Raw genomic sequence first — 25,986 nt, forward strand, 5'->3', positions numbered from 1 at the left:
GTAGCCATTGTGACAGCTTCAGGTTTTTAAAAAGGAGTACTAAACGACGTCCATGTAATTTCTCACTGAGGAGCTGGTTAATTCCCAGAAGGCTGTTACATTTGACTTCAATCTCACTAATGAGATGGAAATTGGTGATAATTGGGTTCAATGATATGCTCACCATATTAGGGGATGTTTCAGAACTCACCATTGGGAGGGGGCCGGTTACATGGCAAACTGATTCATACCTGGTGTGGATCTCAATTTTGGCCTTTCCCGTTATTTAACCGGCATGGATGGCGCAACACGGTGGTTAACTTGCGCCTATCGTCTCTACTAAAATAACAGTGTAGAGCTTCAGACAAGTATCTTAAACTAGTAGCTCACGGCATAATTCTGTAACACAGCATGTTCTATTCACTTGCTGACTGAGGAACAGAGTGATCAGTCACACTGAGTTTAACATGTTTGTATTTTTGGCAAGCTTTGTACTCGCTCAAGTGAAAGATATTGTATCGGGGTTGTAATTCTTTTCCACTTTGTCCATTGTTAGTATTGAGTATTTCTATGTCAAGTTGACTTGACTTCTGCAATAGTAAATTACTGCGCATGCTGTATATCTGAAGTACAAACCGAAAATGGTGGAAATACTCAACAGGTCTGATAGCATCATGGCAAAAGGAAACATAAACAATGGGTGGAACCCTATGCTGATCCCGGGAGGTCCCTGTGATTAGCCAGATATCTTCATGGGTTTTGTGTCTCTGAATACACAGCCAGTCTGTGATCACCACACTATTCAACAGGATGTAGTCTAGGTGGGAGTGTTTCAGGCTGGGCTTGTTTTTCTTGGACCTGATTGAGGTGTATAAAGTTATGACGGGCATTGATTGGGTGGATAGGAAATAACCTTTCTCCTTAGCAGAGGGGTCATAGATTTAAGTTAAGGAGCAGGAGGTTTAGTGGGAATGTGAGAATAAGCTTTTTCACCCAGACGGTGGTGGGAATCTGGAGCTCACTGCCTGAAAGGGTGGTGGAGGTGGGAACCCTCACATTTAAGAAGTATTTAGATGAGCACTTGAAATGCCGTTGCATACAAGGCTAAAGTGCTGGAAATGAGATTGGAGTGGATAGTGCTGGATGGCCGTGGCAGGATCGAAGGGCTGAAGGGTCTCTTTCCATGCTGTAAAGACTGTATGATTATGACACTGGAATCCGAGTGTGTGTGTGTGTGTGTGCTACCCAGGGAGCTCTCACAATTCACACATCCTCATTAACTTGCAGGTGTCACTTACTTGCTCCCTCTCCTCGAATGAAGTATGGCAGCTTGGCGATGGGGGGGGGGGGGGGGGGGGGGGTCTGAGGCGTCCTGTGTCTCCATTTTGGAGTCGGAGTTCGCTGCCTCCGTCATCTCAGCGTCTCTATCTCCATGCGGTTCTGCAACGACCTGCGCAGGCTTTGAGTGCGGCACCAGAGGAAGATTGTGAGGAATACTCTCCACTGTGTCTGGTCTCTGTGGCTGAAGAGGTGAGCTCCGGGGGCGGGGAATCTTTGGAAGAGATTGGCTTCTGGACTGAACGTGGTCTACATGCTTGCGCTGGAGATGACCCTGGGCTTGCACCTGGTAAGAGATAGGGCCCATTCGGCGAAAGATAACGGCAGGGACCCACTGGTTTCGAACAAACACTGGGTCACCGGTCGCAAACTGCCGAATCGGCCGATGCCGAGAAAAACCATGTCCCTGCTGTTCTTGAGTGTGGCGTACCTTTGCACCAATGTCCGGGAAAACCATGCTAAGGCGGGTGCGAAGTCTCCGGCCCATTAGGAGTTCGGTGGGAGCTACCCCAGTCACCGCATGTGGAGTGGTCCTATATGAAAACAGAAAACGAGCCAGTCTCGTGTCCATAAGAAGACTGCTTCTTTAGGCCTCGTTTAAATGTCTGCACTGCGTGCTCCGCCAACCCATTGGAAGCCGGGTGGTATGGAGCGGTGCGGATATGGCGTATGCCGTTCATCTTCATGAACCTCGCAAACTCCTCACTTGTGAACGGAGTGCCGTTGTCCGTGACCAGCACCTCGGGGAGGCCATGCGTACTGAAAGACAAATGCATCTTCTCGATTGTTGCGCAGGACGTTGTGCCTACCATCTTATTCACCTCTAACCATTTAGACTGGGCATCAATTAATAGAAGGCACATGGATTCTTGAAAAGGGCCGGCAAAATCCGCACCCAAGGCTGCGTTGGCCATTCCCAGTGATGTAGGGGCACGGCCGGCGGAAGCTTCTGATACTTCTGGCAAATGGAGCAATTTTGGGCCACCTTCTCAATGTGGGTGTCGAGGCCTGGCAACCAGACATAACTCCGGGGCAACATTTTCATTTTGGTCACACCCGGATGCCCATTGTGCAAGCCCTTTAGTATCAGCTCCTGTCCTTTTCCCAGGACAATCATACGCGTCCCCCGCAAGAGGATACCGTCTTCCACGCTAAATTCTGACAGCTTGGAGGAAAATGCCCGCAACTCGCCTGGGAGCTGTTTAAGCTGCCCACTGTACAGGACTATGTGCCTAACCTTTGACAGGATTGGTTCCATCTGGGTCCACTCACGGATCTGTGATGCCGTGACAGGCAAGGAGTCCATAAAATTTAGGGTTGCAACCACCTCACCAGTCGTGGGGGTCGACATGGGGCCGGTCGATAAAGACAATCGGCTCAGTGCGTTGGCATTCGCCATCTGGGTTCCTGGTTTGTGCTCCAGAGAATACTCATAGGCAGCGAGCAACAAAGCCCAGCGCTGGATCCGTGCAGAAGCAATGGGCGGTATTGGCTTATCCTCTTGGAAAAGTCCCAGCAGAGGCTTATGATCAGTCACGATAGTGAAGTGGCGGCCATACACATACTGGTGGAAGCGTTTCACCGCAAAGACCACCGCCAGGCCCTCCTTCTCGACCTGCGTGTACTTCTTTTCCGCTGCAGTCAATGTGCGGGAGGCGAAAGCTATCGGTCGCTCGGCCCCGTTCTCCATCTTGTGGGACAGGATGGCCCCAATACCAAACGGGAATGCATCACACATGATGAGCAAAGGCTTTCCAGGATCACAGTGGGTTAGTAACCCAGACGACGACAATTGTTGTTTTACCCGCCGGAAAGCGGTTTCTCGCGGCTGACCTCAAACCCAGGTGTGATTCTTCTTTAGCAGAAGGTGCAACGGGGCCAACGTAGTTGCCAGATTGGGGAAGAACTTCCCATAATAGTTTACGAGGCCGAGAAAAGAACGACGATGCGAAGTGTCAGTCGGGGCGGGGGCCTGTTGAATTGTGCGCACCTTCTCTGCGACGGGATGCACACCGATAACCCAGGTAGACTACTTCCTTCGCCTGAAAGACGCACTTTGTGTGACGTAAATGGACTCCAGCCTCTGAAAAGCGTCTAAGGACAGCCTCCAGATTTTCCAAATATTCCTGCTCAGACGTCCCTGTGATCAAAACGTTGTCTAAGTAGACAGCGACACGAGGTAAACCTCTCAAGGTGCCCTCCATGATGTGTTGAAAAATAGCGCAGGCAGAGGATACCCCAAAGGGCAAACGTGTATATTTATACAGGCCCAGGTGTGTATTAATAGTTACGTATGGCCGGGAGGCAGGGTCCAGCTCCAACTGTAGGTAGGCGTGACTCATATCTAATTTCGTGAACGAGAGTCCACCTGCAAGCTTCGCGTAGAGATCATCAATGCGAGGCATTGGATATCGGTCGAGCCGGGAAGCCGTATTCCCTGTAGGTTTATAGTCGCCGCACAAGCGAACTGTGGCATCTGGCTTCATTACAGGTACAATTTGTGCTGCCCAGCCAGCGAAACGGACGGGCCTGATAATACCCAGGGTCTCCAAATGAGTGAGTTCCCCTTCCACCTTCTCGAGCAAGGCGTAAGGCACCGGGCGCTCCCGGAAATAGCGCGGCGTGGCTCCTGGTTCAACTTGGATATGGGCTATGGCCCCTTTTACTTTCCCCAAACCGTGCTGGAATACATCTGGGTACCGTCCTCGCACTTCAGTCAACCCTCCAGAATCTGTTTGGAGGATGTGCTGCCACTGCAGCCGCAAATGGCGCAACCAGTCCCGACCCAACAGGCTGGGCCCATGGCCGCACACCACGATAAGTGGGAAACGCCCCTCCTGGCGTCCACAAACAACAGAGGTCATCGTAGTTCCTGCAATGTCCAATGATTCCCCCGTATAGGTGGCCAACCTGGCCTGTGTGTTAGTTAATGTAATGGTCTGTATACCCTGCTTGATGCGGTCGAATGTCCTCTGGCCGATCACAGAGACCGCTGCGCCAGTGTCCAACTTCATCTCAAGAGAGTGACCATTGATCCGTACTGTCACCTTAATGGGGGCCACACGGGGAGCTGCCACATGATGTAGCTGCAGGCAGTCGTCCTCCGTCTCCACATCCTCAGGAGTAGTTGCCGCAGGTTCTTCCAAATGGAAGGTATGGCCCCTGGGCTGGCCCCAGATTCTGTCGGAATGACGGTGCCTCTGGTGCCCCCAGGACCGGCACCCGTGACTGGGTCAGCGCCCACAAGTATGACACGGACATGGCTCCTCATCCATTGGTTCTGGAGAAGGCTCCCTTCGGGGAGGAACGTCCGACCGGCCACTGGCGTCGATCCGGACGTCACCTCGCCCAAGGTACCGCAGGGGTGCGGGGAGACACTTTTGGACGGAAGGGGTTGCATCCCAAGGCGTGCACCTCCATTCCCTGTAGCTCCTGCACTCCCCATTCTGCGCTCTCTCGAGACAATACTATTTGAATGGCCTGTTGAAAAGTCAATGTTGGCTCAGCTAACAACTTTCTCTGGGTGGCCGCATTGTTAATACCACAAACCAAATGGTCGCGTAACATTTCTGACACGGTCTCACCAGATTCACAGTACTCCGCAATCCTGCGTAGCCTGGATAGAAACTCTGCAAGGGATTCTCCTGGGGTCCTCTCAGCGGTATTAAACCGGCAACGCTGGACTATCGTGGCCAGGGTTGGGTTAAAATGTTGCCCAACACTTCCGGTGGTGGCTATGAAGGAGTAAGTCGCACATTTGGTGGCTCCCACTCTGGTCTGACTTTTGGACCTTTTCCCCTGATTTTTTAATGGACTTGAATTGTAGAATGGATGTCAGTGGCAATTTTCTCCTGAATTCCCACTTTGGTGCATGGAAAAAAGGACTAGATGTTCGTAAGGGCAGAAGACTTGGGCTGTAGTTGAACAGGGGACAGCATGGCGGAGGGGCGAACCTCTGGCTTGTCGACCCAGCAGTCTATGGAGCAGTTGATGCAAGTCATCCAGGAGGGCTTTGCGACACAGAAACGGGACTGCTTGGACCCGATAAAAGCATCAGTTGAGCGGCTGGAGCTCAGGTTGGACGCCCAGGATCGGGCGATCCAGAAGGTGGAGAAGGCGCTGACTGAGCAGGAGGAGCATCAGACTGCGGTGGAGCTGGAGGTGGGGATGCTGAGAGACCAGCGGAAGAAGCTTCTGGAGAAGGTGGAGGACCGAGAGAATATGTCCCGCCGGCAGAACCTAAGAATTGTTGGGCTCCTGGAGGGGTCCGAAGGAACGGACACTGGGCATACGTTGCAGGCATGTTCGAGAAGCTGCTGGGGGATGGGGCATTCTCCCGGCCCTTGGAGGTGGATAGGGCTCACAGAGCACCTGCGAAGAAGCCGCAAATGGGAGATCCCCCGAGGGCAATGGTGGTGAGATTCCACAGGTTCTCGGATAAGGAGCGTATTCTGCAGTGGGCCAAGCAGACACGGAGCTGGAAGTAGGACAATAGCATCCTGCGGGTTTACCAAGACCTGAGTGTAGAAGTGGCCAGGAGACGAGCAGGCTTCAATCAGATCAGGTCGATCCTTTTCAAGAAAAAGGTGAAGTTTGGACTGTTATACCCAGCCTGTCTCTGGGTCACGCATGAGGATCAGCACTTTTACTTTGAGCCGCCTGAGGACACGTTGGACTTTGCAAGAAAGAAAGGGCTGATGCAGGACTGAGAACTTTTGAACTTGGCTGCAGCGTTCGTGCTTCTATTTTCTCTGTTTTGTTTCTCTGTTTTTGTAAAAAGTTTCTCGTTTTGCTTGGAACCAGCAGTAGAGCTGAGTGAGTTTAAGTTTTCAATTGCACTCTTGGGGGATGGTGGTATGCTAGTTTTGATCTTGGTGTTTTTCTGTTGTGCAATTTTGTGGGGATTGTTTGATGTTGGAGTTTGTTTGCATGAGCGAGGGGGAGGGTGGGGAGGGAACAATAGGTGGGAGACTATCTGGCACCGGGGATGGGGACCACCAAGCTAGCTGGGTGAGTTAGCTCTTGGAAGCGCAGTGGGGTGTGTGCATATGTTTGGTTTAGGAAAGAGCTTGGGTAACAGGGTGTTGTTGCTAGGGGAGAGGAGGGGGGTGAATGTTCTGCTGGCAAGGGAGGGACTTGGGCTGAGGGCCAGAGAGGAGGTCGGGGGCAGCCTGGGGATGGACCGGTGGAGGCGAGAACTATGGGCTGGTGGCGGGCCTAAAAAAGGGGATGAATGATCGGCGGAGGGGGGTGGGCAATGAGCCCCCCAACTAGGCTGATCACCTGGAATGTTCGAGGGTTAAATGGGCCGGGCAAAAGGGCACATGTGTTCACGCACCTTAGGGGATTGAAGACGGACGTGGTCATGTTGTAGGAGACGCACATTAAGGTAATGGACCAGGTTAGACTGAGGAAACGCTGGGTCAGTCAGGTGTTTCACTCGGGACTAGATTCAAAGATTAGAGGGGTCGCGATCCTGATCAATAAGCGGGCAGGTAGAACAGTCTCGGATGTGGGACGCCGGTACATTCTGGTCAGTGGGAAGCTAGAGGGGTGCAGGTGGTATTAGTAAATGTGTATGCACCAAATTGGGATGATGGGGAGTTTATAAAGAGGATGCTGGGGAAGATACCGGACCTGGACTCGCACAGGTTGGTCATGGGAGGGGGCGTCAATACAGTTATGGACCCGGGCTTAAACCGGTCAAGCTCGAAAACGGGCAGGGTGTCAACAATGGCAAAGGAACTAAGAGGGTTCATGGAGCGGGGGGGGGGGTGGATCCATGGAGATTTGGGCAGCCGAGGGCAAAGGAGTTCTCCTTCTACTCACACGTGCATAAAGTGTACTTCCGGATTAATTTCTTTATTTTGAGCAGGGTCTTTCTGGCTGGGGTAGTGGACACGGGGTACTCGGTGATCACAATCTCAGACCATGCACCGCACTGGGTTGACCTGCAGGTTAGTAAAGACAGTAACCAGCGCCCGCACTGGAGGTTGGATGTGGGACCTTTGGCGGATGAAGGGGTGTGCGATCGGCATTCAGAGTTACCTGCAGGTCAATGACATAGGGGAAATTTCAGCAGCGGTGGTTTGGGAAGTACTGAAGGCGGTGGTAAGAGGGGAGCTCATCTCGATCCGGGTTCATAGGGAGAAGGTTGAAAGGGCAGACAGACAGACTGGTAAAGGAGATATTACAGGTCGATAGGAGGTATGCGGAGGCCCGAGAGGCAGAGCTCCTGAGGGAACGGCGGAGGCTGCAGACGGAGTTTAGCTTGCTGACCACAGGGAGGGTGGTGATGCAGCTGAGAAAGGCGAGGGAGGCGATTTATGAACATGGGGAAAAGGCCAGCAGAATGCTTGCACAGCAGCTTAGGAAGAGGGAGGCAGCCAGGGAGATGGGGACAGTAAAGGACGGTGAGGGGAACCTGGTTGGTGATTTGGTAGGGGTGAATAAGGCGTTCAGAGGTTTTTACAGCAGCGTGTACATGTCGGAACCCCCTACGGGGTCGGAGGGGATGTGGCGCTTCTTGGACGGGCTTAATTTTCCAACGGTGAACGGAGAGCGCGTAGAAGGGTTGGGGGCCCCAATCGGGTTGGAAGAGATAGTGGAGGGCTTGAAGGCCATGCAGACGGGTAAGGCCCCAGGTCCGGCCGGGTACCCAGTGGAGTTCTATAAAAGGTTCTCGGAGATACTGGGGACAGTGTTGCTGAGGATGTTCAATGAGGCAAGGGAAAGAGAGGTGCTGCCCCCGACGATGTCACAGGCAATGATTTCATTGATTCTTAAGCGGGACAAGAACCCGGAACTGTGTAGGTCCTACAGGCCGATCGCCATGCTGAATGTGGATGCCAAGTTGCTGGCCAAAATCTTGTCCTCCAGGATTGAGGAATTTGTTCCGGACGTTATTGGGGAGGACCAGACGGGGTTTGTTAAGGGTAGGCAGTTGGTGGCCAATGTAAGAAGGCTGTAAAATGTGATCATGATGCCCCAGGAAGGTAGGGAGGTGGAGGTAGTGATTGCAATGGATACAGAAAAGGCTTTTGATCTGGTAGAATGGGATTATCTGTGGGAGGTACTGGGACGATTCGGATTTGGGCAGGGCTTTATTGACTGGGTCAGGTTACTGTATCAGGCTCCTGTGGCAAGTGTGCGGACGAACAGGACAACTTCGGACTACTTTAGACTGCACCGGGGGACGAGACAGCGATGCCCCCTCTCCCACTGTTGTTTGCGCTGGCTATAGAGCCGTTGGCAATCGCTCTGAGAGCTTCAAGGGACTGGAGGGGACTGGTCCGGGGGGTGGTGGAGCACAGGGTTTCGCTTTATGCGGATGATCTGCTTCTGTACATTTCGGACCCAGGAGAGGGAATGGAGGAAATCATGAAGATTTTAGGGGTATTCGGACGGTTTTCAGGGTATAAGCTAAACATGGATAAGAGTGAGATGTTTGTGGTTCAGGCGAGGGGACAGGAGGGGCGACTGGGGGAGCTGCCATTTAGGTCAGTAGGGGGTAGTTTTAGGTACCTGGGCATCCAAGTGGCACGGGAATGGGACCGGCTGCATAAATTGAATCTGGCCCGGCTAGTGGACCAAATGAAGGACGATTTCCGGAGATGGGACGCGCTCCCGTTGTCGCTGGCCGGGAGGGTACAGACGATGAAAATATTTTTTTATATCTGTTTTTTTATTGGATTTTTGAACAAAGTATATTTGCCATTATGTACACAGGATATGATATATATGTATATAGAAGAGAAGGGCACACACACAGAAATCACAAAGGGAGAGGAGAAAAGAAAAAAAAAACAGTAACAACACGAGAGAAGTACAAAATAAAATAATGTAACTGGTGGGGTATAATGCACCCGCCCAGCCGCAACAACTCTGTACATTTGGCAAAATTATTTACACACGTAAGGAGGCATCTGTTTGTGGGGCGGGGGGGGGGGTAGATATACATTTGGATGCCGGAGAGACAATTCCGAAGGGCAATCCTCGAAGGGTCTGGTGCTGGTGTTGCCTCTTGCATTTCCCGGACGGATTTCACTGCCGTTGTCGTCTCATGCTCACTTCCGCTTCAGCCGGCCCTCCCGTCTTCCGCCTTTTTCTCTCTCCCTGTGGATGTTAAGTTAGTCAACGTTTCCCTGCCTCCCTGCCTCCCCCCCCCCCGCCCCGCACCTACCTCCCTCGCTCTCCTCTATTGTTCCCTGTCTCTTCCCTCCCCCCACCTCCCACCTACCTCCCTGGCTCTCCTCTATTGTTCCCTGCCCCTTTCCTCCTCCCCCCCCCCCCCCCCCCCCCCCCCCCCCCCCCCCGAGTGTGGTTCGCCTATCCTTCCTCTTAGATTTAGCTGTCCGCCCTCCCATCTCCCGGTTTTATCTCTCCCTCTCATGCCTTGGCTACTTTCCCCTGGTTCCTGGCTACCTAGCTATTCTTCTGCTTGTTTGTAGGCCACAAACAGGTCCCGGAACAATTGGTGAATGGCTCCCACGTTCTGTGGAAGGCGTCGTCTGACCCTTGGATGGCGAATTTGATTTTCTCCATCTGGAGAGATTCCGAGAGGTCGGACAACCAGTCTGAAGCTTTGGGTGGTGCTGCTGACCGCCAGACGAACAGGACTCTGCGGCAGGTGATCAGGGAGGCAAAGGCAAGGGCGTCCGCCCTCCTCCCCAGGAATAGATCTGGCTGGTCTGAAACCCCGAAGACCGCCACTTTTGGGCATGGCTCCACCCTCACCACCACCACTTTGGACATTGCCTCGAAGAAGGCTGAACAGTACCCTGCAAGTCTGGGGCAAGACCAGAACATGTGGGCGTGGTTGGCCGGGCCTCCTTGGCACCGTTCACATCTATCCTCTACCTCCGGGAAGAACCTACTCATACGGTTCTTGTTAAGTGGGCTCTATGTACCACTTTTAGTTGCGTCAGGCTTAGCCTTGCGCATGTGGAGTGGTAGAATTTCACCCTATGCGGTGCTTCGCTCCAGAGTCTCCACCCTTTATCGATCCCCAGGTCCTCCTCCCATTTCACTCTTATTGCGTCCAGTCCGGTGTCGGCCTCTTCTACCAGTCGGTCATACATGTCACTACAGTTTCCTTTCTCTAGTATGCTTGCGTCCAGTACCTCTTCCAGTAGTGTCTATCGTGGCGGTTGTGGGTAAGTCCTTGTCCCCTTTCGTAGGAAGTTTTTGAGATGCAGGTACCTTAGCTCGTTCCCCCTGGCTAGCTGGAATTTCTCTGTCAGTGTTGCGACCTTGCCGTCGGTATATAGGTCCCTGACTGTCAGTGTCCCCCCGTCCTGTCTCCACCTTTTGAAGGTGGCGTTAGTCAATGCTGGTGTGAACCTATGGTTGTTGCAGATGGGTGCTTTGTCCGACATTTTGGTCAGGCCAAATTGCTGCCGTAGTTGGTTCCAGGACTGGCGGGTGGCTATCACCACTGGGCTGTTGGTATGTTTTTTGGGCGGCGGTGGGAGTGCCGCCGTGGCGAGGGCCCGGAGGGAGGTCCCCTTGCAGGAGTCCCCTTCCGCACGCACTCACTCGGATTCTGGCTCCTTGATCCATCCCCTTATTCGCTCGGCCGTCGCCGCCGAGTGGTAGAATTGTAGGTTTGGGAGGGCTAGCCCTCCCCTTGATTTTGATTTTTGTAAGACCTTCTTTAGGATCCTAGCATTCTTCCCCCCCTTACGAACGCCATGATTAGTTTGTCTAATGCTTTGAAAAAGGCCTTGGGGATGTAGATCGGGATAGATCTGAATATGAAGAGGTACCTGGGCAGCACGTTCATTTTGATCGTCTGGACTCTCCCCGTGAAGGAGAGTGGGAGTGTGTTCCATCTTTGCAGGTCCTTTTTTACTTCCTCTGTCAGACTGGTGAGGTTCTATTTGTGGATCCCTTTCCAGTCATGGGCTGTTTGCATCCCCAGGTAGCGGAATTTGTGTCGGGCTTGTTTAAACGGCAGTCCCGTTAGTGCTGCCCCACCTATTTGTGGGTGTACCGGGAAGATCTCGCTTTTGCTCATGTTGAGTTTGTAGCCCGAGAAGGCGCAAAACTCTTTCAGGAGCGTGATGATTCCGTCCATGCTGCTTTGTGGGTCCGAGATGTAGAGGAGCAGGTCATCTGCATAGAGTGAGACAAACGATAAAAATGACGGTCCTCCCGAGTTTCCTATTTGTATTTCAATGTCACCCCATTTTTAATCCGCGGTCCTTTTTTAAGCCGGTCAACAGGGTGATCATGGGCTTCGTCTGGGCGGGCAAGACCCCACGGGTAAGGAAGGTACTGCTCGAGTGGAGCCAGGGAGAGGGCGGGCTGGCGCTGCCAAATTTTAATAATTATCACTGGGCGGTTAACATAGCCATGATCAGGAAGTGGGTGGTGGGGGTGGGGTCGGTGTGGGTGCGTATGGAGGCGGCTTCTTGCAAGGGCACTAGTCTGGGGGCGTTGGTAACTGCGCCTCTGCCGCTCCCGCCGGCACGGTACTCCACCAGCCTGTGGCGGTGGCGGCCCTAAGAGTTTCGGGCCAGTGGAGGCGGCATGTGGGAGCAGTGGGAGCATCGGTCTGGGCCCCAATTTGTGATAACCACCGGTTTGTCCCGGGGAGTATGGATGTGGGGTTCCAGGTATGGCGGAGAGCGTGAATTGAGAAGATGGGGGATGTGTTCATAGAGGGGAGTTTCCCGAGTAGGAGGGTGCTGGAGGAAAAGTTTGGGTTGGCCAGGGGAATCGAATTCAGATACTTGCAGGTGTGGGATTTCCTTCGTAAACAGGTGGCAACCTTCCCGCTCCTACCGCTGAGGGGGATTCAGGACAGGGTAATTTCCAGAGCGTGGGTAGGGGAGTGGAGCGTTTCGGACATCTATAAGGAGCTTATGGGGTCAGAGGAGATGAAGACCGAGGAGCTGAGGCCTAAGTGGGAGGAGGAGCTGGGAGGTGAGATCGAGGATGGTTTATGGGCAGTTGAGTTGAGTAGAGTCAACATGTCTGCAACATGTGCCCTGCTCAGCCTGATATAATTTAAAGTTGTGCACCGGGCTCACATGACAGTGGCTCGGATGAGCAGTTTCTTCGGGGCGGAGGACAGGTGCACAAAATGCAAGTGAGGACCAGCGAACCATGTCCATATGTTTTGGATGTGTCCAAAGCTTCGGGGATTTTGGCAGGGGTTTGCGGACATCACATCCAAGGTTTTAAAAACAAGGGTGGCGCTGGGTCCAGAGGTGGCGATTTTCGGGGTGTCGGAAGATCCGGAAATCCAGGAGGAGAAAGAGGCAGATGTTCTGGCCTTTGCTTCCCTGGTAGCCCGGAGACGGATACTATTGGCTTGGAGGGACCCAAAGCCCCCGAAGTCAGAGACCTGGCTATCGGACATGTCTAGCTTTCTCTGTATGGAGAAAATTAAGTTCGCCTTGAGAGGTTCACCCCGAGGTGGCAACCGTTCGTCGACTTCCTTGCGGAAAATTAATCGTCAGCAGACGGGGCATGAGTGGGGTGGGGTGGGGGGGGGAGTAGTTTAGGTTAGAGTAGGGGGGTAATAAGGGTGGGACCTGTACGAAAGGTAAACGGTTTTGCACTATCTTTATGGTTTCATGTATCTTGTCTATTTTGTTGTTGTTTCTATGCCAAAAATACCTCAATAAAATGTTTATTAAAAAAAAAGAATGTTGCCCCACTAAGTTCACAAGTTCATCAAACGCCTTGGTGTCCAGTGAAGCTGGGCACGTAAGGCTCCTAATCACCCCAAACATATGCGGGCCGCAGGCGGTGAGCAAAATGACCACCTGCCGCTCGTTTTCGGTGATGTTGTTTGCCCATAAATAGTCATCCGTTGTGCGTACTGGTTCCAACTTTCCAGCGCAGCATCAAAAACATCCAAACGTCCATACAGAGGGTGTAACAGAAAAATAACTTCCAACCTGTACCCAACAAAAATTCAGGGAGGTGGCTTCACCAACGTAGAAAGCCATCCACTTTACCCCTCGTCGACAGTTTTGTGAGGGCCACGAAGAATCCAGCACGAGTTGAAGGATAGAAAGAAAGAACATTTATTTACAATAACATATATATACAACAGCAGCAGCAACTCCCTTGCTGCTCACTCCTCTCTAGCTGGTTCCATACTGGCCAGCTTTATTTATGCAGGGAATCTGCTAATGATTTCTCCGCCCCCCTCATTGGGGAAGCTCATACTCCCAAGGAATTGTGTCCCCAGCCAGTGGTAAGCAATCAGGTTATAACAGTATTGTGATCCTATTAATGTGCCAATCTGAAATAAAGCATATCCTACTGGCACTAGATATGCCGCTCCAACAAAATCATAGCATCAATGACAGCAGGATGGGAATACTGCCTGTGTAACACTGTACATTCCTGCCAGACTTTGGGGATATGCAAGCCTACATGCACGCTGCAGTGGAAACCTTTTGCACTTGTAATTTAGCAGGCAGTCACACATGGCACAGTGACACATTGTCCCAAAATAATCATATAATTCACAGTACAGGAGGCCAATCAGCCCATCGAGTCTGCACCGGCTCTTGGAAAGAGCACCCCACACCTCCACTGAATCTCCGTAACCTAGTAGCCCCACCTAACCTAAGGGCAATTTAGCATGGCCAATCCACCTAACATCCACTTCTTTGAACTGTGGGATGAAACCGGAGCACCCGAAGGAAACCCACGCAGGGACCCTGGAGCTGTGAAGCGACAGTGCTAACCACTGTGCTATTGTGCTCGCACAGCAGCCTCAGAGGAATGATAATCAGGTGAATACTACATGCTGGTTTGTCAGACGCATTCCAGGCCCCCAACTTTCCAAATGATGTCCAAGGTTTAACCTTACACATGTCAGGATACTCAAAGATGCAACTACTGATGATGGGACACATTAAATGGTGTATCAAAAGATAAAATGCTGGAAAATCTCAGCAGGTCTGGCGCATCTGGAGGGAGAGAAAAGATTCAGTTTGGTACCTTCCCTCTGATGATACGATCAGGCTCATACCCAGGAAGGGCACAAGCCTTATTAGTATATTTTAAAATTAATTTTAATGTAATTATAGGGTCTAATGCCATTGCTTCTGCCCTCACTGTATTGTCCCACCCAGCCGTCGTGACATCACGCCAGTTCGAATTACTGCTAGTTTTCAAAAATGAAAACCACGCCGGAGGCACACAGGTAAGTATAGCCCACAGGTGGTGAGGGTCATGGCCGGGCAGTGGCACCCAGGCACTGTTCCCTGTGGGGGAAGGCTGATGCCTGTGAGAGAGGAGGGTGATGCCTGCGAAGGGGAGGGTGATGGCTGTGAGAGGGGAGTGCCTGTGATACTACCATAGTGGTGGGATGCCGGGGTGGGGGAGGGGGAGATTTCCCATGGTGTTGCTTTGGGCCAGGGTTTAGGAAACTCCAAAGTATATCATGGAGTTTCCCTGACCTACAACTTTTAATAGATTTTGATTATGAGGAGCACAAGGCCTACTTTCCAGGTGTTATGCAACAGAGACCTTAAGTATTTTTAAACAAAACAATGTTTATTCTATGAATTCAGGTACGATTTTATAAACACGCAGTAAACATTTTATCAACTACCAACACAAATACCCCCCACAGATACAGTACTCTACATGTAACCCTTAATAATTTTCCTAACAACATCCATAAGCCAAACACCCTTTTTAACAAAGCAGTAAGTATAAATTCTTTACAAAAGACAGTTATCACTTTTAAATTATCCAGTGATCTGGACAACTTTTAACATACAGAGAGAGAGCCAAAATGAACCTTCCTTGTCTGAATTAAGTTTTCAACTGCCTAAAACAAAAGTAAAACACAAAGCCACAAACAGCCTCCAGCTCAAAACAATGGTAAAAGCCACAGACACAACCCAGTTTCACCTACACAATGACATCCCTGCAGCTATTTGATAAACACCCATTTCTTAAAGGTACACTCCCATGACAGTATGGGGATGGAAAGAGAGTGTCCTCGATCTTGTGTGGTGTGGGAAGAGTGCCTCTGATACGTACGTGGTGGGGGTCACCCTGATGCTTATTGGGAGAGGGGGTCCTTCACATCTGTGGGGAGTGGGCGGAAGTATATTTTAAACACAGATCGGGGCACCCCCAATGCAAACAACTTTTGTTTTTATTAGCAGATTTTCAGTTTACAATGAATAAAATAGTCAAATTCTATATTTTCTAACTGGGATTTCCAGAATATTTTGAGGGGATCTTGCAGTTCCTTCTAATCTTCTGGGAAGCCACATATCAATGACCTTTAGTTATGGCTTGTATTGTACACCACTATATGGCAGTTGGGTTTTTAGAAACGTACTTTAACTTGTGATCACCTGTGGAATTTGATCCTGTTGGCTTGATTTGGAGATGTGCACTTCTCAACACTGAACAATTTGTAACCCTCCCTCAGAGATAAAGTAAATTTGACATCAGGCTTCTACTTACTCATAGTAACTAAACTTAATGGCTTTAAAGGGACAAGCAAGCTTTAATACAGTTTCATTTTTCTGGCAGAATTACATATTTCATCTTATATAGAACATAGAACATTACAGCGCAGTACAGGCCCTTCGGCCCTCGATGTTGCGCCGACCTGTGAAACCACTCTAAAGCCCATCTACACTATTCCCTTATCGTCCATATGTCTATCCAATGACCATTTGAAAGCCCTTAGTGTTGGTGAGTCCACTACTGTTGCAGGCAGGGCATTCCACGCCCTTACTACTCCCTGAGTAAAGAACCTACCTCTGACATCTGTCCTATATCTATCTCCCCTCAATTTAAAGCTATGTCCCCTCGTGCTAGACATCACCATCCGAGGAAAAAGGCTCTCACTGTCCACCCTATCCAATCCTCTGATCATCTTGTATGCCTCAATTAAGTCACCTCTTAACCTTTTTCTCTCTAATGAAAACAGCCTCAAGTCCCTCAGCCTTTCCTCAAGAGATCTTCCCTCCATACCAGGCAACATTCTGGTAAATCTCCTCTGCACCCTTTCCAATGCTTCCACATCCTTCCTATAATGCGGCGACCAGAATTGCACGCAATACTCCAAATGCGGCCACACCAGAGTTTTGTACAGCTGCAACATGACCTCATGGCTCCGAAACTCAATCCCTCTACCAATAAAAGCTAACACACCGTACGCCTTCTTAACAACCCTCTCAAATGATATGTCCTATCATTATAAATCTGCAAGATATCCAACATTTATAGGTGAGCCATTACTCTGCATTGAAATTTATCTCACAATACAATCTATGGCAGTTTCTTCATTAATAGTAAGTACTGATGGACCATTCCGCTTTCCGTTCTGTACAGGACATATTTGGTTATAAGTCCAGTCGCTGCCGCAGTGTCCTGTTTGTCATAGGATCTGTCCTGACCTGTGGATTTCTGCTGCTTCTGTTTTACTGGAAGCCTGAATGGGATGTCTGGGCTAAATGTATTCAGTGCACCCTGCAAGAAGCTGACATTATCCTGCTTAGAACAACGGTAAGTGTTACCCTTTTCTGTAACAAAATAATCAGGGTTATAGAGCCCCTCTTACACTTTGTAATGGATGGGGAGGAATGCACTTGCAGCCATTGGGTGGAAGTATCCCCACTGCAGCACAGGACATTTGAGCTGGTTTTCAGTATGAAAATGAAATGAAATAATGAAAATCGCTTATTGTCACGAGTAGGCTTCAATTAAGTTACTGTGAAAAGCCCCTAGTCGCCATATTCCGGCGCCTGTTCGGGGAGGCTGGTACGGGAATTGAACCGTGCTGCTGGCCTGCCTTGGTCTGCTTTAAAAGCCAGCGATTTAATTCTGCTAGCTGTGGCTGTTTGGCATGATGCCCCAAACCCTTCAAACTTAGAGGCAAGCATTATAATCAAATATCCATTCCCAGTTGCTCCCACAGCCTTGATAGAAAAGTAGAAGGTGATAGTGGTTATTTTTGCTCTTGGCTGTTTACTGCACACAGAAGACAATTAGAAATAATTTCTTCAATATAATAGTTCTCCTAATGCCTGGCCACCAGACAAAATGCTGGGCTCTCACACAATGTTTTGCTATCCCTACGTGACCTTGGTGAAGGCTTTGAAGAATATCAATCCAAGTGCTCTCGAAAGCGTTAATTGCTTTCAGTCAAGACTTTTTCCTTTTCTCAGGAGAAAACTTGCTTCAGAGAGGTGTTGGCCAACCCAATTGGTTGGCAGCCATGTAGTCCCAGAAGGGCACAGTAGCCATTGCTGGGACTGGCAGCCCTCAGTGCTGAGGAACCCATTCTGGCAAGTAAGTCTAGGGTTAGGTGTTGTGGGGAGGGAGATAAATGAGGGAAAGAGGTTGACTGCGGGTTGTGGGGGGCTGAGTTAAAAAGACTGGGGTAGATGGTTAAGTGGTGAAATGTTCTTGAGGTGGTCACCTCTGAAGGATCACAAGGCCTCATAAGGAGGTACCCGAGTGTAAAATACTGGAGGTGACTATAAGGGTGTCAATAGGCCCAAGGGTAGGCCGGAACATTTGATGCCAACCCCCCACCCCCACCACCTAATGTTTCAGGCCGGTCTGGGGCAGGCATAAAGGTGGCAAGAAAGCCACCTGCTTGATTTAATGTGCCCCACCTCTTCAAACCCACTGGTGATGGAGCATAAAAGCCTGCCCATTAGCAATTTGCTCCCAGCTCCAGTGGTGGAATTTGAATTCACTATTAGATTTTTACAAAATGAACACACACATTCGGTAAATATTATTTTTTCCCCTTCTTTTCTGTTCAGGATGAATTTAAAATCTGGACTAAGAAGAAGGTAATGTGGATTCACTTGTCTTTACTCAGGAACCCAGCAAGAGCTGATCAACAACATTCACTTCTCTCTGATGAGACATCACTGCTGCACAGAATCATCATGAAACCCGATTTAAAAGTAAGAGCCACCTTTTAAGTTCTGCATTTGGCCCAGTGGTGTATTTTTTATGTCGTTAAAAATATCACCGCAGCAACATCTCTGAAGCTCTGAATTTAATTAAGACAGAAGGGATCATTTATTATTGCCTGCTCAAATGTTAAATTTCGTTTTTCAAAATATATTTATTCTCTTGGCTGACATTTATAGGTACGGTACATTGAAATTCAAAAGATCAGGTACATCTGGGACCTTCAAGAAAAGCAGTTTGTTAGAGCTGAGTAAGTTGTTGCAAATCCATCTGTCTTTCTGGAATTAAGTTAATTCTAAGATTCTTCAAATGTATTCTTTAACTCATTGCTTTATTCAGAGTGCTGGAAGACAGCCATTCCTGTGCTGATATTCGTTATAAATTTGGCTCTGGATTAACAACCACAGAAGAAACTATCAGGTAGTTAGTAAAAAAAATAATAATTTGGCTTGATAATACATTCTGTTAATATGTGTGTATGAGACCGATTTGTTCTCTTATTTAATTTTATGCCTGTTCTGGGCCAGGGTTTAGAGAATCCCAAAGTGTATCATGGAGTTCACCTGACCCACAACTTTTAATGGATTAATAGCACACGGCTCACTCTACAGGTATGGTACAGCAGAAATGGAAAGTACTTTTTAAAGCAATACAATGTTCATTCTATGAACTCAAATTAACCTTTTTAAAACAAACAGTGAATATCTTAGCAACCATTAATTCAAAGATAACCCCCAAGGAAGTTAAGTAACCTGTAAGCTGTCATTTTAACATCCAAAAGACTTAACAAACCTTTAAAACTGGAGCACATCAGAGTTTACATTCAATACTAAAAACATTTACATTTCTGAATTCACCAAATGATCAAGAGATAGTCCTTCATGGCAGAGAGCTCAACAATACAGCTGCTTTGGCTGACTTCAGCTGCAACACACTGAAAAACGAAACCAAAAAGACAGACACACCCAAGCTGTTCTCAAAGTGAAACTAAAAAGCAGAACCAGAGCTCAGCTCCACCCACACTCTGACATCACTGAAGTAATATGAGCAACTAACAATTTCTTAAAGCGACATTCTCATGACATGCCCAACTAACTTTGCTCGGTTTCATTTCCATTATTGGAGCTGATAAATATTGATTTTGAAAATCTCGTCATAAATGCAAAAAGTAATTTTCCTAGAGAAGATCTTCTGAATGAATTGTGCAAGGTCAAGAAACTTGAATGGTCTACACAAATATTCTGCTGAAATTTTACAAACGTGTGCATGCAGAACAGAAATGAGTGAAAATCCACAAGATGTTCCTCATTTGTAATACCTTACATGCAAACTGCATAATTCAAAAAAAATCTCGAATTTTCAAGCCAGAATAAAGAGAATCGAGATGGGTGGGGTGGAAATCAGGTTGGGTCCTGGTTCCACAAGATCCCCAACTTCTTTCCCACTTATCAAAATTCCTTGATGATGAGGGGTGCGTGTATTGGAATGCTGTGCAAATGATGGAAATATATCACACAATAAAATTATGTCATACAATGTAACTCCTTCAATTTGCATCAACACAAGGAAAATTGGATGCACTGGTGTTCAGCAATGTTAAAGGGGTTTGAAAATTTTAAAGAGCAGGGATTGCCTATTGCAGTTGGTCACAGAGATATTGATTGTTGCAGGAAACCGTTTGATAAAATCATTCTCAGGATTGAAGCCAAGTTTCTAAAAGTTGTTGCTGTTATTGCTAGCTCACTGTGGTTGCGGGCCCATAAGGGGCGAGGTTTCGAAGGGTTGAGTGATCGGGGGGCTGACCATAGTCCTTCCCGGCAGAATCGATCCTGGATATGTAGAGGTTGGTTGCCCGACCGAACACTCTATATATAGTTATTCAAATAAAGAGTTTGTGGTTCTTCAAACACCGTGGTCACCAATCACACAGATATTACCTTGTCGATGAGGAAACTTCGGAAACACCTTCAAATTGCTGCACAAAAGAGGAACATAGAACATACAGTGTAGAAGGAGGCCATTCGGCCCATCGAGTCTACACCAACCCACTTAAGCCCTCACTTCCACCCTATTCCCGGAATCCAATAACACCTCTTCACCTTTTTTGGACACTAAGGGCAATTTAGCATGGGCAATCCACCAAATCTGCACGTCTTTGGACTGTGGGAGGAAACCGGAGCACCCGGAAGAAACCCACGCAGACACGGGTAGAACGCGCAGACTCCGCACAAACAGTGACCCAGCAGGGAATCGAACCTGGGACCCTGGCGCTGTGAAGCCACAGTGCTAACCACTTGTGCTATCGTGCTGCCCAAAGGAAACACACCTTGTGCTCAGATGTTTTAAAGATTTAAATTTGCAAACAATGAAGATAGTAAAAATTTTAACGAAGTAATTCAAAGATTTGATGCACATTAGTCCCCCAAAAATAATTAAATTTAAGAATGCTATGTGTTTAGATCACGTTTACAGAAAACAGGAGAGTCCATAAATCATTTCATCACTGATTTAAAGTTAAAAGCTAAAACCAGTAATTTTTCTGTGGTGGAATCTTCCATGATTCAGGACCAGATTGTGTTTGGTGTGAATGAAAATAAGCTGAGGGAACGGTTGCTGAGGGAATCGGAGCTGTCTTTGGAACAAACAGATAAGACGTGTCAGGCTCACGAGCCGGCAGCACAGCATTCTAAAATGTTCCTCAGTAATGGCTGCATCTTCTTGGACGAAAACACTCCAGTCGCCGCCTCTTTCCAAAAAGGCGGGAAACAAAAGAGGGTGGGAAAGTTCCTGCAATTCCTCGCACACCAACAAAGAGAGTAAAGATTAGGACGAAGTATATCTGTGTAAAAGATGTGGTCGAAGGCACAAATTAAGGCAGTGTCCAGCGTTTGGCAAGTTTTGTTCCAGATGCAAAGGAAAATATCACTTTGGTCAGAATTGTTATTCTAAGCTCAACCAGTCAGTACAGTGGAAAACACAGTCTCCAATGATGAAACATCATTGTTTGTTGGAGTAATAACAGAGAAGAATATTTTTTTGGAGACATCAAAAAATTCTCCAGCACTTAAGAAAATGCAAACTGATACTCCATTTAAAATAAATGTGGTTGATGAGGACAAATGGCTGCTACCACATGAAGTGAATGGTACTGTGGTCCAATTGAAGTTGGTAAGAAGCCTTACAACACCAGGAGCTAGTGATTCGAAACAAACCTGTTGGACTTTAACCTGGTGTTGTAAGACTTCTTACTGTGCTCACCCCAGTCCAACGCCGGCATCTCCACATCAATTGAAGTTAGACACTGGTGCCAAAGCCAATTTAATCAGCATGACTGATTTAAACATTTAAAGATTCAGCCGATTAGAAGAATTCACAAAACATCTCTGATAGATTAACGTGGTTCAAGCATTAAATGTTAAGGTGCTTGTGACCTGAGTGTGGTGGTGAAGAACACAGTTTATTCTGTCCCATTCTGTATTGTATCCGAGGGCTTGGATTCAATATTAGATGATCAGTCCTGTGAAGAATTAGGTCTAGTGCAGTTGGTATATAGCATCCACAAAGGATCAACACGCCAATGATTCTGAGAACATTATCAGCAAATTCAGCGATGCGTTCACAGATTTCGATGCACTAACATTCACCTACAAGATACAACTCAAAGAGGATGCAAAACCTGTGATACAGGCACCAAGAAGAGTACCTGCACCTCTTTGGGATCGCTACAAAAAGGAGCTAGACACAATGACAAAATTAATAGTAATCAGAAAGTTAGAAGAATTTACCGAATCTCAAGCTTTCTGACAACTAAAGCTAGAGAAACGGAGTACAAAATATTGCACTTTTAATACACTATTTGGACAGTATTGCTTTCTGAGAATAATGTTTGACATAATTTCGGCATCAGAAATTTTTCACTGTGCCATGGAACACATAATCGAAGGCATCGAAGGCATATGTGTGTACGTGGATGATATCATCGTTTGGGGCTCAATAATAGAAGAGCACAATACGAGGTTGCTTAAAGTTCTAATGAGCATCAGGAGAAATGGGCGGAAGCTCAACGAGCAAAAGTGCCAATTTGGAGTAACTGAGGTCACATTCCTCGGTGACACGCTCTCACCACATGGCATTGAACCTGACAGGGATAAAATTCAAGCAATTCTCAACATGCCAAAACCACACGACAAGAGAGCCATCTTAAGAGTGAAGAATATGATCAATTTTATAGGGAAATTCATTCCAAACCTGTCAGTAAAAACAACACATTTACGTGATCTCTTGCACAAGATAACGGATTTCACTTGGACTGTGCAACATGAGCAAGAGTGGAAGAAGCTCAAGACTTCATTCATCACCACACCGGTTCTCACATTTTTTGACACATCTAAGCAGATTAAAGTGTCAACAGACATGTCCAAAGATGGTCTAGGAGCAATTCTTCTGCAACTCGAGCATGACGTTTGGAAACCAGTCGTGCATATATCATGATCCATGATGACAAAAGAGCAGTTGCGACAGATCCTCGTCCTTTGGTTAACATCATCAAAATAAATCTCAACCAGATGTCTCCCCACATTCAGAGGTTGATGATGAAGTTACAATGCTATGACTTCAATCTCATCTACATGCCAGGCAAATATTTGTTCTTAGCAGTTGCATTATTGAGAGCACTGATACAAAGTATTAGTAGGGAAATTGCTGAAGATGTAGACCTGCATGTCAATCTTATTTCCACACTACTACCAGTATCAGATACAAAACTACGAGAGATCCAAGAAGAGACCAAGAAGGTGATGAGGAACATCAACTCACACTGGCCCAGAGGTCAATGTATGGAGTTCTACAATATAATTATCATAGAATTTACCGTGCAGAAGGAGGCCATTCGGCCCATTGAGTCTGCACCAACTCTTTGAAAGAGCACCCTACCCAAGCCCACACCACCCTATCCCCATAACCCAGTAACCCCACCCAACACTAAGGGCAATTTTGGACACTAAGGGCAATTTAGCATGGCCAATCCACCTAACCTGCACATCTTTGGACTGTGGGAGGAAACCGGAGCACCCGGAGGAAACCCACGCACACACGGGGAGAACGTGCAGACTCCGCACAGACAGTGACTCAAGCCGGGAATCAAACCTGGGACCCTGGAGCTGTGAAGCAATTGTGCTAACCACCATGCTACCGTGCTGTCCCAATAATATCTGAACTCAGTATCATTAATGGAGTGGTGTTTTGTTTGAACACTATAGTCATACCTCAATCTTTTTGCAAGGATGTACCAAAGAGGATACACTAAGGACATCTCCAGATTGAAAAATGTAAATGGAGAGCTTGTGACTCTGTTTACTGGCCAGGTGTAAAGATATTGACAGGATGATCAGTTATTGTGACACATGCCAGATGCATCATTGCAAGCAAACAAGAGAACCTATGCAAATATCTGATTTACCTACGGCACCATGGCAGAAAGTAGCTATGTATTTCTTTCACTTACAAGGGGAAGATTTTTAATGATCATAGACTATTTTTCGAACTAACCCAAAGTGGCTCTGCTGTCAAGCATAACGGCAAGCATTGTAATACTGCATACCAAGTCAATTTTTGCTCGACACGGAATTCCGCAAGTCGGCGTGAGTGACAACGGCCCGTGTTTTAGCTGTAAAGAATTGCAACACTTCGCAGTCACGTATGATTTCAATCACATCATTTTGAGTCCATTGTACCCTCAAGCCAATGGAAAAGCCGAGAAAGGTGTACATATTGTTAAGCAACGGACAGCGAATTTGATCCATATCTCACACCATTGAGTTACAGAGCATCACCATTGACACATGGTAGAATAGAAGGTTGTGCACCACACTTCCATACTTGGCAAAGAAGGAGGAGAATGCAGTGGTACTGCAAGAAATGCAAAACATTAAAGCAAAACAAAAGCAGTTAGATTATAGAGGGTCCAGAAATTTACCACCTCAGAATAGTGATGACATTATGAGAGTAGAAGATTCAGGGAATTGGTCGAGAAAAGCCATTGTACTTGAAGTAGCACCTCGTTCCTACAATGTACAGAAAGAGGATGGGTTGGTTTTAAGAAGAAATTGTCGCGCACTCTTGAAAACCAGAGAAGACTCTCACAACGTGATGGATGACGGATCTACGTCAGAATCGACGTCAGCTGCAGTGTCAGATAGTTCAGCAGTTCCTGAGCATGAGAATGTCATGGAGAACATTGAATCTACAAGTTCTGAACGGCAAGGTCAAACTTTGAGAAGATCAACCAGAGTCAGAAGAAATCCTGATCGACCCACTTTGTAGATTTGGACTATTTGTACATACTATGCTCGCTGTTCTAAATATATATATATTTTTTTAATTTAGAGTATCCAATTCATTTTTCCAATTAAGGGGCAGTTTAGCGTGGCCAATCCACCTACCTTGCACATTTTTGGGTTGTGGGGGCAAAACCCACGCAAACACGGGGAGAATGTGCAAACTCCACACGGACAGTGACCCAGAGCCGGGATCGAACCTGGCACCTCGGCGCCGTGAGGCAACAGGGCTAACCCACTGTGCCACCGTGCTGCCCTAATATATATATTTGTTGATCCGGTTTTAAAAATTAAAAACAAATTCATATTGTTAGACTCACAGGCTCATCATATCACATGTAAATATACTGATGATAATGTGTTAATTTATTCCTTCAAAGGAAAGGGGATGTGGTGATGTGTTGTAATTCTCCGACTGACCACTAGGAGTCTCATTAGTATATAAGTGAATGTTAGAGTCGGGAGGCCCCTCAGACTGGCAGGAGGGAGCTGGAGAGAGAGGTTGCTGTGAGTGCGGTGTCTAGCCCACTGACCTGACTGGTCTCTTCCAGTTCTCACAAATAACAGTTCTACTTATTATTGGCTGGAATACTGGCTGTGGCTTCCACAATACTACCAGTAAGAAAGGACAGATTATTTAAGACCGTAATCAGAGGTGAAAAATCGGTCTTCTAATTCACTTGCCACCCAACCCACGTGGAGAGTTTGATTTAATATTTAGCAAAATACTACCGATTCTGGAAATCTAAACTAAAAACAGAAATACTCAGCAGTTCAGGCAGAATTTGTGGAGAGAGAAACAGAGTTGGGAGTTGCTGGGGACAAAGTTTAGCACACAGGAATCCTGCCGCAAAGGTTTCCTTCAGGTCCTGTTGAATTTAACACTCATACCTGATTATCAGATCTGGAATTCATTTCCTGGCCACAACCTACCATGTTGACAGACTGTCAGGCAGGTAGGGCTGCAGAATCAATGACGCAATGGGCTGAGAGATTACGCGTGAGGATTTCTGGGGAGGGTGACTTTTGGGGGGCAAGGACGGGGGGCGGGTACAATGCAAGAATTGCAAAAATAATGCTGAGTTAGGCTGTATTAAAAATGTGGTGCACTGGTGGTACAAAGTTAATTACTTTTACAGTTATAGAAAATACTTCAGACGGTGTGAGGAGAGGATCACAGGCCTGGCAGGACATGGGGTGGGTGGGTGCGTGGCCAGGGATGAAATCGCAGAGAGTGAAATGCATCAGAAGGTATCAGGTTGAGGAGTAGTTGGGGGCATCTGATCACAGATGATGCTTACAGATTGACTTGATGGGTGGGGGCTTGTGCTTCTGTTCCTCCTAGCCCACAAGCATTGTTGGAAAGGCCCTTTCCTGTTCTATTGTATATACCTCAGGCAGC

At 47.7% G+C, this 25,986-nt stretch overlaps 1 protein-coding gene across 1 annotated transcript in view; it reads left to right on the plus strand.

Annotated features, from left to right (window-relative positions):
* Positions 1-25,986, plus strand: part of LOC140389788 (probable cation-transporting ATPase 13A4) — a 220,058-nt gene that overhangs the window by 53,543 nt on the left and 140,529 nt on the right. Inside the window, exons 2-5 of the mRNA XM_072474309.1 lie at positions 16,651-16,824; positions 18,093-18,239; positions 18,429-18,499; positions 18,589-18,669. Of these exons, the coding sequence (XP_072330410.1) occupies positions 16,651-16,824; positions 18,093-18,239; positions 18,429-18,499; positions 18,589-18,669 (473 nt within the window). The remainder of the gene's footprint in view (positions 1-16,650; positions 16,825-18,092; positions 18,240-18,428; positions 18,500-18,588; positions 18,670-25,986) is intronic.

The sequence above is a fragment of the Scyliorhinus torazame genome, chromosome 14 (genome assembly GCF_047496885.1).
Source record: "Scyliorhinus torazame isolate Kashiwa2021f chromosome 14, sScyTor2.1, whole genome shotgun sequence".
In the NCBI taxonomy this organism is placed as follows: Eukaryota; Metazoa; Chordata; class Chondrichthyes; order Carcharhiniformes; family Scyliorhinidae; genus Scyliorhinus; species Scyliorhinus torazame.